The sequence below is a fragment of the Rhizophagus irregularis genome, chromosome 21 (assembly GCF_026210795.1).
Source record: "Rhizophagus irregularis chromosome 21, complete sequence".
Classification (NCBI taxonomy): domain Eukaryota; kingdom Fungi; phylum Glomeromycota; class Glomeromycetes; order Glomerales; family Glomeraceae; genus Rhizophagus; species Rhizophagus irregularis.
In genome coordinates, this window is record NC_089449.1 from 1,676,093 (window position 1) to 1,688,266 (window position 12,174).

General features: G+C 30.1%; 3 protein-coding genes across 3 annotated transcripts; 1 reads left to right on the forward strand and 2 right to left on the reverse strand.

The window, feature by feature from the left end:
* Positions 1-1,733: 1,733 nt before the first annotated feature.
* On the reverse strand, positions 1,734-2,180 carry OCT59_013827 (uncharacterized protein; the record flags this gene model as incomplete). Its single annotated transcript, XM_066141761.1, has 2 exons — positions 1,734-1,907; positions 1,986-2,180. 2 exons carry the CDS (start codon positions 2,178-2,180, stop codon positions 1,734-1,736), a joined length of 369 nt encoding a protein of 122 aa, XP_066001862.1.
* A 1,101-nt stretch (positions 2,181-3,281) lies between these two features.
* Positions 3,282-4,556, forward strand: OCT59_013828 (uncharacterized protein; the record flags this gene model as incomplete). Its single annotated transcript, XM_066141762.1, has 5 exons — positions 3,282-3,350; positions 3,711-3,881; positions 3,940-4,081; positions 4,215-4,312; positions 4,389-4,556. 5 exons carry the CDS (start codon positions 3,282-3,284, stop codon positions 4,554-4,556), a joined length of 648 nt encoding a protein of 215 aa, XP_066001863.1.
* A 1,768-nt stretch (positions 4,557-6,324) lies between these two features.
* On the reverse strand, positions 6,325-8,307 carry OCT59_013829 (uncharacterized protein; the record flags this gene model as incomplete). The annotated part of the gene is made up of 3 exons (XM_066141763.1): positions 6,325-7,003; positions 7,993-8,192; positions 8,269-8,307. The coding sequence occupies 3 exons, from the start codon at positions 8,305-8,307 to the stop codon at positions 6,325-6,327; spliced, it is 918 nt and encodes a 305-aa protein (XP_066001864.1).
* Positions 8,308-12,174: the final 3,867 nt, after the last annotated feature.

Below are 12,174 nucleotides of genomic sequence, written 5' to 3' on the forward strand. Positions count from 1 at the left end.
TCGGTAGGGTATTTTAACGAAATATTTGTGAAGACTTTCGTAAGTTTCTGTAGTATAGCCATTTATTGCGCCATAAGATCGTATTGAGTCAATAATATGATAAACCCATGAATGCAATTTAGGTAACTTCAAATTGGAAGGAGAAACAAATTTAAAAGCCTTGACAAACATTCGGGCCCATCTATGTATTGCATTCTAAAACTTAAATGTTAATTTAATTTATTTAATTTAAATTTTCAATTTTACTAAAATTTTAATACATACATTAAATTTCTCCAAGTCACTTTCACTAAATTCTTCATATCTACTTAAAATATACATTTCATTCCAATATTCGTACAATTTCGTAAGATCATCATTATTTACAAAATTATCTACTTCATTGTTATTTTCATCATATAAATTATCAATAACAAATATCATGACTTTCATCAAACTTCGATATTCATTAGCAGTTAATCTTGCAATTGACTGCAGTCCATTGGAAAAAATTTTAATGGCGGGAAAACGTGGGATTGCTGCTAGACGGCGATCTACTTCTTCAACTAATTTATTACCATTAACATGTTGCAATTTTAAGATATCGCACGTGAAGATAATTTGATAACGAAATAAACCTAAATCTAAATGATGCATTCTGTCAGGAACAGTAGCCAAGTAGATATTTATATTCCTTGATAATATAAATATTTATAATTAATTATATATGTTATTATAATTATTTCTACTTTTGCATACTTACGGTAAATCCCAAAAAAAATTATGTACAGATTCTATGCAAACAGATCTTTGTGTATCATTTTCAAAATGTTTACGCATTTCATCATGAGTTCTTAGTATTACATCGTTAACCGATAAGTCTATATTTGCAAGATTTTCCCTTTTAACTAAACAGGAGTGACATGGAAGGTTTGAATTGGAGGATTTATAAACTAAACAAAACTTGCGGCCTCCGGCCAATCTGCAATAATAGTTGAAACTCGAGGATAAAACCAGGTATTTTCATTATTTATAAAAAGGTCTATACCATCTTTTAATAAAATAATAGGTTCTAGTAAATGACGTAAAGATTTATGAAAGGTATCACGAACCAGATCTTTATTTGCAGCTTCTAAAATTGGTAAATATCCCAAAAGTTGCTTTGCATCCTGTTTATTACGACGCCATATTGGGATATTACCTAATGTAATATATATTGGATGCAATTGACTTTTTCCTAATGTATCTGTAGTTGTTGCATCTGAATATAAAATAATTGATAATAATTTGGAACCAGTAGGTAAGGATTCTTGCGTAGTTTTCCACCATTTTCCAGTGTTTTGTTCACTGTAAATACTTTCTCTATTATACTATAAAATAATATAAATAAATTAAAATAAATATTATTTAAATTATTGAATTAACTAATATTTACTATTTACCTCATAGTTTTCGTAAGATAGCGCAAAATTTTGTGTTATGTCAGGAACAGTTAAGATATTTTTGATGCACTGTATTAAGTTTTGATAATAAAGAAAATAATCTTTATCTTTATGTTTTGTTATAAGAACTTTACTAAATTCTAAATTAGAAAACTTCATATTATTCATAAATGCTCGTCCTGTTCGATATTTTTTGGTAATGGTGATTCTGTAAGATTTGAATGTTTATTAAAAAAACGTATTATTTCATTACCACCTTTATTGTTTATTTTATATTTTGTTACTAATAACATTAGATCTTTATAAGCATCATTAGGAAATTCTGTGCAAGTTTTCGGTATTGAGATTTTTGGGTTCTTCAAAAATTTCAGGCTCTTCAGATGAATCTAATATATTTTCAAAGTTACTATCTTCAAGGCTCATCTCTGATATTGCACTTCCAATACTGTCAAATGACATATTTTGTACATTATTATCATCATTCACCTAAAATTATAAACCAAAATGAGTTAGTATAATTTGAGCTTTTTCTTTAAAAAGAATAATCTGGAATAACATAATTACCTCAACTTTATCATTTTCATATTCACTACTTAGATTACTTCTTGTATCCATTTCACTGCTATATTTTTCACTATCATTATTATCATCATCATCTTCTACTTCTACTTCTACATTTTTTAAGCATTTTTGGGCGTGTTGAGTATATGCAAAGCGTTGACTGAATATTCGCATACAAAGGGGGCATTTGAAACTCATGTTACTAAATTAACGCGTCAAATTTGATGAAAAGTATCAATTCACTATTTAATTTATATGAGATTATGTGTGCTAATAAAATTATATTGCAAATTCATTGTAAAAATTTAATGAATTAATTGAATGGATTACAATTGATTGAGTTATTTGAATAGACACGACTACGCAAATTTACGCATTAATGAATGGAACTGGCTGTAAGAATCTGGTGGCTAATATCACGGAATCATTCGCAATTTTACGCATTATAGCAAAATTTAAAATATGCGAAACACTCAGCAATTTTGCTGTCGGGAACTTGCCGAGTTCGTGGGTTGGCAAATCTAAAAATAAATGTAACAAGTCTATGATGTCCATATAAATATTGTTTATTATTTTATTTACTATTTCAATTTGCCGGCAACCTGCCAAGTGAATCTGACAGCAAAAGTGCTGAGTGTTTCGCATATTTTGAATTTGCTGTAACGGGCTGTAAGAATTCGGATGGCTTATTCAATCGGCTAATCATCTGATAATCAGCCGCAAATTTATTGGCTTAACACGGCAAATCACTTTTACAATAATGGACGGATGATCAGCCACAAATTTATGCGATAATCAGGTTATAAGCGCTCAAGATCACTATCAATCTGATCAGCCAAATGAGTTCACTGGCTGCAACTTTTTTTTCCATGCATAAAAGCCCCAACATGTGTAACATGTTATTTTTTTATAAATTGGATTTGATTAATATTTCGATTGTACTATGTGCTTTTACGAGAGTTTTTTTTTAAAGTTCTCTTTATGAAAGTGTTACAATATTTTTTCGTAATATCACGATGCAAAATTTTTGCATTAGTACATTCATTTTTCGTAATATTTCGCATTAGTTCATCCATTTTTCACAATATTTCGCAAGTTTTTTTTCTTTTTTAGTATAGAATGGCGGAAATTACCTTATGACAGCTTGCCTCCTTTTTCTGAATTTCTGATTCATGTATTTCCTCCTTTTTCCTCATCCTTTTCGAATTTTCTAGTTCACCTTTTTCTCATATATTTCCTCTTTTTTCTCATATATTTCCTCCTTTTTTCTCATATTTTCGTTTCAAATTTATTATCATAATGGCTACAAAGCGTGGCGAGAAACGAAGAATTGACGATAATGAAAGATTTTCAAAACGTAGTACTGAGGTAGCGAAGCTATAAGCGGAGTGGATAATATGCGATGATATGTTGACTGGTATATATGACATAATACGTATCATATTCTTTATAAAAGAAATTATATAATATATAGTTAAATTATATTTTATTGTTAAAGTTAATAAAAAAACAATAGAAAAACTATTAAGAACCAATTCGCAGATAATTTCTAAGCTTGAAGTTCTTATCACCAGACAAAAAAATCTCGAAACCCGTCTCTCGAGCATAGAAAAAAAGCTCAACGATAATAACAAAAATAATAATAATACAATAGATCCGGAGTATGTAAAGGTAATAAAGATGAATATTATTTAATGTAAACCTGAAATGCTAACCTCGTTTGATTAGGAGCTCGTTAAGAAGGTGTCGAAAATTTTATTTGAAAATTTTGTTTATCCTTCGCAAGACGAGTACAAACTCGTTACCGAAAAATATTTAAAAGACGAAAATCCGGAATTTATGCGCCAGTTCAAAAAAAATCAATGGATTATTTTTTTCGAAAAAAAAATTGCCCCGACTGTAAGTTAAAGCAATTATGAATTTTATTAAATTTCATACTAACATTTTTTTTTAATAGTTAGTACAACAACATAGAAGCATACGAGGGACGTTCACGTCTAGAGTTAAAGACGTTATGTATTCTGTTTTCGAAGCGACTGGGCATAAATTACCGTCTATTAACACTCAGGCTAGTCCGTCAAAGATTCAGGAATGGAAGAGTAAGGCGGAGGTGAAAAGATACTACAACAACCTATTTAAAAAGGTTAAAGATGGGCAACCTACGACATATATGTCGCCTGATAATCGATAAGTTGCGAAAAGAAAATAAAAATCCCTCAAAAACACAAATAGCGTATGCGATTAGCATATGTGAAACGTACTTAAATCCTAATAATCAAAACATTCAAATGAGCGAAAGTATAATGAAGTCGAAGATAATCAACAACTTAGTAAGTTTTTAATTTACAATTTGCAAAATGTGAATTATTTGAATTACAGTTTATTTATTTATTTATTGATTTTTAGCAAAAGTTGGAAAATAGGGATAAATTTACACATTCGGACGATGATTCTCATGATGGTAATGATGTAGACGATGGTGGTGATAGAGCAGCTGACGATAGAGCAGGTGCGGCTGATGATGATGTGACTAACGATGGTAGGCGCGATGGTGCGACTAACGACGATGCGTGACGGCACGATGGTACGTCCAACGAGTGTAACGGCATGGTATAGCAGTCGATTTACGATATACTTTCTATTGACTCTTATAACACGGAGGAGGAAGGTCGGTATGTAAATAGTTTATTAGAGAATTATGGGTTGCATAAAAAATAAATATTATTTTTTATATATATCACACGTAATAGCATTTTTTTTACCATAATTAATATAGTTTTAATAAATAAAATGGTTATTAATTCTTAACAACACGGGTGTGACATAAATAAATCGTGGCTGAAATTTGTGTTCAATTTGTGTTCAATTTGTGTTGATAATTCTGGTAAAAATTTGTTAATTTTGGCCAAATTTCGTTAAATTTGTTAAATTTGTGTTGAGTTTGTGTTGATAATTTTTAATTTATCACGAGGGGATAATATTTAGTAATTGTGCATATACAATTTCTGTGATTTTTTAAAATGCGGATTTCCGTAATTTTACGATATCATATTTTCTGGCCAATCAAATTAGGCTGATCCTTGCATGTGATTTAATCATTTAATCATTTAATCATGCACGCGTTTTTGTCTTATTTATTTTTGTTTCTTATTTCTTTATTCTTTTGTTCAATATTTTTAATTTTTTTGTCTCTTCTTTCTATTATTTCTTTAATTATATACAATATATTTACATATATTTCATAATTTATTGCTTTGCAGGTATAGAAATATTTGTTTATTAATACTAATTATTTTCATTTTTTTTTACCTCTTTGTTATTTTGTATCGTAATACTAACAATAATATCCATGTTTCCTTTATTCCTTTTTACTTGTACTTTAATACTAACGATACTAACAATACTAACAACATGTTTATTTTTTCCTTTCTCTTTATTTCTTTATTCTTTTGTTCAATTACTTTGCAGGTATAGAAATATTTATTTATTAATACTAATTATTTTAATATTAACGCATTTTTTTTTACCTCTTTGTTACTTTATGTCGTAATACTAACAATACTATCTACGTTTCCTTTATTTCTTTTTACTTGTACTTTAATACTAACGATAATATCCATGTTTCTTTTACTCCTTTTACTGTTTCTTTAACTCTTTTTACCTTAATACTAACAATAATAACAATATTTCTTTTATCTTTATATCTAATACTAACGTTACTATAGCTGTTTCTCTTCTTTTTACGTCTAATAATATTGTTACTCTACTCTTTCTCTTTTTTACTTTTATGTATTCTGTATATATTAATAAATACTTGTAATTTTTTATGATTATATCTAATAAAACATACATTATATAAACTTATAGTACAGAAAATGAAGTATTATTTATCGAAATATTTTGAAATATTACGAAATATTAAGTTGTGTAAAATCACAGAATATTACGAATCGTCAAATTATGGAACATTACGCATCATAGAATTTCGAAATATTTTAAAAAGTTGCGAAGTATTACGCAGTAAAATTACGGAATATTACGAATCGTAAAATACGAAGCCTTGCATACAGTAATATTTCGAAATATTTTAAAAAGTTACAAAATATTACGCTTACGCAAACTTGCGGCGGGTCTGAAAACTTACGAAATATTATGTAAAATTACGAAATATTGCGAACCGCAAAATTACGGAATATTACAAATCGTAAAATTACGAAGCTTTGCATATCGTAATATTTCGAAATATTTTAAAAAGTTACGAAATATTACGCTTACGCAAACTTGCGGCGGGTCTGGAAGCTTACGAAATATTATGATGTGTAAACTTGCGCAACTTTTTGCACTATATAATTTCCTGATGTAGTACTTGAGGTTTAGGAGAGTCAGGATTCTCTTTCGCCTGTCGAGTTAGATAAGCATATGCCTTGAGAACTGGTGGAGATTTGGATTGTAGTGGAAGGGTTTTTGAGATCCAGAGTTTCGCATGCTCTCGACGTAGGAACCAGTGATTATCATAGGTGGTGAGAATGCCATATCTAAGCTCGTTTCCTCCCATATAATTATAGATTTGCTGAATTACATCCTTGCCTTTACTCGTCTGATAAAACTCGGGAAATGTCTGTTCGCCCATATCCTCTAAAACATACTTTCTTTTTGCCTCGATCACCAAGATCAATGAACCCACGAGATGACAGGTGAAATCCGGTATGCCAGGAGAATTAGGTGGACGTTTTGAAAAATTATAATCTGGTTCCATAAGCTTATTTAACATCAAACAAATGTTGATAGATATAGCAACGCGAACATCCTCTTCATTGACTATCTCTATATCTTGGTTAAATTGTGGCCTCTCGAATATCGGTTGTTGGTCGAAGCGGAATTGATTTACTTTATCGAAAAAGTCGCCCCATAGTTGTACACTTGTCGGCGGGTTACCATTAACCTTTGTAGTGGTCTTCGATTTAGTACAGTCCGGAGAATATGTTATGGGTGGTGGAATACATGACAACGCCTCTTCCAAGCTGAAAACTGGAAACGAATGCGTGTTAATATTACAAGGGCAAATAACGAAAAATTAGACTATACCAGACACTCCAGACACTTACGGGGCAATTTTACAATAACATAGATATGCCTCTTAGGCGGTTTCTCAGTCCAGTAGTCTCCAATTTCTCTTGTTGCAAGGAGTTCGGGTTCGTCATTGAGAATGAGATTGCTTAAGAGATCGTCCTGATCGTTAGGAATTTCCTTTTTCCATAGCCTGAGCCTGTCTGCAGGAAAATTGTCGAACTCTGGTGACTTTTTTGCCTTAATAGCGTCCTTGAGTTCACTAATAGGCTCGTCCCTCGTTTATTTTAACAGAGAAAGCGTTCGCGGTTGTATTTCCTTTAACGAGACAGAATAAAGTGATAGACATATTTCCGACTTATATAGTATTTTTTGCGAAATGTTATTGGCTCAAAGTGCGGTATATGAGGACAAGAGTAAAAAGAATTTTATTTGTGAAAAAAAATACTGAGTGAGCACTATATGTGAGAAATTATTCTGTTTCACAAGCCTGCCGTATGATTAGCAATTGCATGGTGCAATGAACGCCTAATCACTGCGCCTTCCTAACTGTGAAGACTCTTCTCACTTATCACCTGATATAGTGCTACGCTTTTTTATATAGGCTAGATTGGTTAGATTTATAGTCCGATATTACATAGTGATCGGGTTCGCATCCCATATCATTAGACGTGACCCGTTTCTCATAACGTTCGATAAAAATACTTTATTTATGAAATAAAAATGTTGCCGGAAGCCGGCTTACAATACATAAAAATTGCGACTATAGCGCTACATGACACTAAAATTATGGAGAATATACGGTGACATGGAAGTGACCCGCTCGAGGTTGAAATTGATCATTAAAAAAAACAGAAATATAGGCTTGAGAGTTCATTGGTCTTTCGCTAACTGTTCCGGGATGGATTTGACGAATACTTAGAGAAAGATTAGAAAATTGTACCCCAACAGGCCTAACTGGTTTAACCGGTTACGAATTGCAATTTCAAGTCCGCCAACCGTTCGACCTGTGTTGATTGTAATTGCTTGATCTACTTGGTTGCTTGGAAGATCGAAGAGGTTCCCTATGGGAACGATAAGACAATTGAGAGTGATATCAATACCATCCCTATCATTGTTATCGGTCATTGTGTAGCGAATTTCCTAAATTTAAGAGCCCATAGTGAGTATTTTTTATGTCGCACTTCGCTCCCATACATAACTTCTATCACATACGCACCTTAAATTTTTTTGCGGAAAGTTGGCTGAACTTCCACATACTCCTACATGCTTTATATCTTGCTGGAAAAAGAGCGCCAAGCCGAAGTTAAGGAGGTATGAGGCGTGATTAGCATTGTCGTATGATGCCAAGAGCTCTATGAAAGCACATGTAAACGGAATCCTCTTACCTTTTCACATGGAGATCTACCAGAGAGACATAGTTGGCTTTACGCCTGCTGATCTCGGAATTGCGACTCCACTAGCCTTTCATAACATATGCTTTTGTCAGCACTATTTACTTTTAGAGTTAGTCCTTATGGCAAGCCGAGCTGGACTAAACTATCAGGCATTGGGCGGGTGAAAAATTCACGTGGCCATTGGATTGACAAATGTTACACCGTATTTTATATTTTACCTGCTTCCGTTGATATCTTCATCTGTCCGTGCTTGATATTTATTTATCTGTACGTGTTTGATATTTTTATCTGTTCATGCTTGATGTTTATCTATCACGTGCTTGATATTTTTATCTGTTTATGCTTGATGTTTATCTGTTCATGCTTGATGTTTATCTGTATGTGCTTGATGTTTTATCTGTATGTGCTTGATGTTCTATCTGTACGTGCTTGATGTTTATCTGTACGTGCTTGATATTTATCTGTACGTGCTTGATGGTTTTATCTGTACGTGCTTGATGGTTTTATCCGACCATGCTTGACATTTTTATCCGTCCGTGCTTTATGTTTTTATCCATCTGTGCTTGATATTTTTGTCCGTACTGTGCTTGATGTTTTTGTCCAACTGTGTTTGATTTAATCCAACTATACTCGATAATTTTATCTTTGTCAAAAATTAGTTTTTTTGTCAGCACAGGGTTGATATTTTATTGGTCACATGTTTTTAAGTTTAGCGTAGTTTTAAAAAAAATTTTTTTTTTTATTGGCTTTTTTTTATAAACAAATTTTGTAGAGAATTTTTATTTTTAATATAGGCAAAGGCTTTGTTTAGTAGAATTTCTTTGGGAATTTTTAATAAGATTGTTTTTGATAAAAAATTTCGTTAGAAAATTTTTTTCATTGATAGGGACATTTCTGAGTTTTTTTTTTTTTTGATGATAATAATTTCGTTAAAAACTTTTATTTGATAGAAATTTTATTGGAGAATTTTTTTTTAATAAGATTTTTTTTTGACATATACAGTGCGGTACCTCTATAACCAACCCAATTTTATAGTCATAATGTGACATTTTCAAAAAGATGTCACATTAGCAAAAAATAATATTTTAAAATTCTAACCAATAATTTTAATAAAGCATATCAAGAGCTTTTAAACTTATCGGGTTAGATTAAAAAATAATAAATTTTGCTAGTGCTACATAAGTTTGAAGTTCGGGTAATTTATTATGATAGGAAAAATTCGAGAATAAGCGATTTTTGTGTAACATAAAAAAAAAATAATCATTTGATAGTGCTTATTCAAATAAATCATTTTAGCTTATAAACTTACCCATGCTTTGTTAAAAAAATTTTGAAAAAAAATTTAAAAAAAATTTTGGTAGTTTTTATTTATTACAAATTATATTATATCTATTTCTCAAAAAGAAATCACAGGAAAACTTGCTAAAAAAAATATAAATCCTATAGAAAAGTTCCTGATAATATACTTAATCAAATTACTTTAAATAATTATAATGAATAATAAATTATATATAAAAAATTATGCATAATTCTAATTAACATTAGGTATTGCATTATCCAATCAAATTTATTTTAAGTCATGTGATTTTGTATTATGTCAGCAAAAAAAATTGAGAAAATTTTTTTATTTGCTTAATGTATTTATCTTTTTAAAAGTTATCTAATTTTAAAATTTTATAAAATTCTAACCATTAGATCACAAGATATAAGGGGTACCTATTATAGAGGTACCGCACTGTACTTAATTTGTTGGAACAATTTTTTTTAACAGGAGAGATTTTTTTTTTTTGATAGAGAATTAATTGAAAATTTTTTTTTTTTTGTAGAAAATTATTTGAAGAATTTTTTTAATAGGGAAGATTTTTTTTTGATAGATAATTTCGTTACTAGAAAATTTTTTTAACTAGTGAGATTTTTTTTGATAGAGAATTTCGTTAAGAATTTTTTTTTAATAGAACTGAGGGAGTTTTCCTTGATAAAGAATTCTTTTGGAATTTTTTTTAATAGGTGAAAGTATTTTTGACGGAGAATTTTATTAGAGAATTTTTTTTTTTTTTTTGATAGAAATTTTCAACATAGAATTTTCTTTTTAATAGGTAAGATTTTTTTTTTTTGATAGATCATTTCGTTAATAATTTTTTTAACAGGAGATTTTTTTTTTTGATAGAAAATTTCGGTAAAGAATTTTTTTTTTAGAATTTTTTTTTTAATAGGAGGGAAGTTTTTTTTTTGATAGAAATTCTTTTGAGAACTTTTTTAAATAGGTAAGAATCTTTGAATTTTTTTTTAATAGGGAAAATGTATTTTTTGATGGAAGATTTTCGTTAGAAATTTTTCTTAATCAGGGATATTTTTTTTTTGATTGAGAATTTCATTAGAGAATTGTTAGTTAAAAAGTTTTTTTATTTTTTTGATGGAGAATTTTGTTAGAAGTCTCAATAGAAAATTTTATTGAAAATAGTTTTTTTTTAATAAGGGTATTGAGAATTTTGGCTTGAAATTTTTTATTTAATAAAGAATTTCATTAGGAATCTTTTTTTTTTATAAAAAATTGATTGAAAATTTATTGGAAATTTTTTATTAAATTTTACAATTTTAATAAATTTTTGCTCCTCTTCGTCATCCCATAACTTCTTTTAATCTTCCATCGCTCCTTTTCGTCTCCCATCACTCCTTTTCGTCTCCCATTGCTTCTTTTCATCTCCCATCACGCCTCTTCGTCTCCTATCACTCCTTTTCGTCTCCTATCACTCTTTTTTGTCTCCCATCGCTCCCTTTCGTCTCCTATCACTCCTCTTAATCTTCCCATCACTTCTTTTCGTCTCCTATCACTCCTTTTCGTCTCCCATCACTCCTCTTAATCTTCCCATCACTTCTTTTCGTCTCCTATCACTCCTCTTAATCTTCCCATCACTTCTTTTCGTCTCCCATCACTCCTTTTTATCTCCCATCACTCCTCTTCGTCACCCATCACTTCTCTTCATCACCCATCACTTCTTTTCATCTCCCATCACTCCTCTTCGTCTTTCATCACTTCCTTTTGTCTCCCATCACTCCTCTTAATCTTCCCATCACTTTTTTTTTTATCTCCCATCACTCCTCTTTGTCTCCAATCACTTCTTTTCGTCTCCCATCACTCCTTTTCGTCTCTCATCATGTCCTATTTCTCCTTTTAGTTTCCTATCACTTGATTAAGAAAAATTTCTAACGAAAATCTTCCATCAAAAAATACATTTTTCCTATTAAAAAAAAAATTCAAAGATTCTTTACCTATTAAAAAAAGTTCTCAAAAGAATTTCTATCAAAAAAAAACTTCCCTCCTATTAAAAAAAAATTCTTAACGAAATTCTCTATCAAAAAAAAATCTCACTTGTTAAAAAAATTTTCTAGTAACGAAATTATCTATCAAAAAAAAATCTTCCCTATTAAAAAAAATTCTTCAAATAATTTTCTGCAAAAAAAAAAAAAATTCTCAATTAATTCTTTATCAAAAAAAAAAATCTCTCCTATCAAAAAAAATTGTTAAGTACAGTCACGTCCGAAAGTGACGCCCAATTTAAAATTAATGCCAAAAATGGCAAAACTTTATTGATTTTCATTAAAATTCACATAAAAAATAATTACTAAAAATGGTTAATAATGTGTTGACCCTCCCTTGCTTCTAGTACTGCATTTATTCTTTGTGGCATTGAAGCAACAACCTCTTCAAAAATGGAGCAATCCAAATT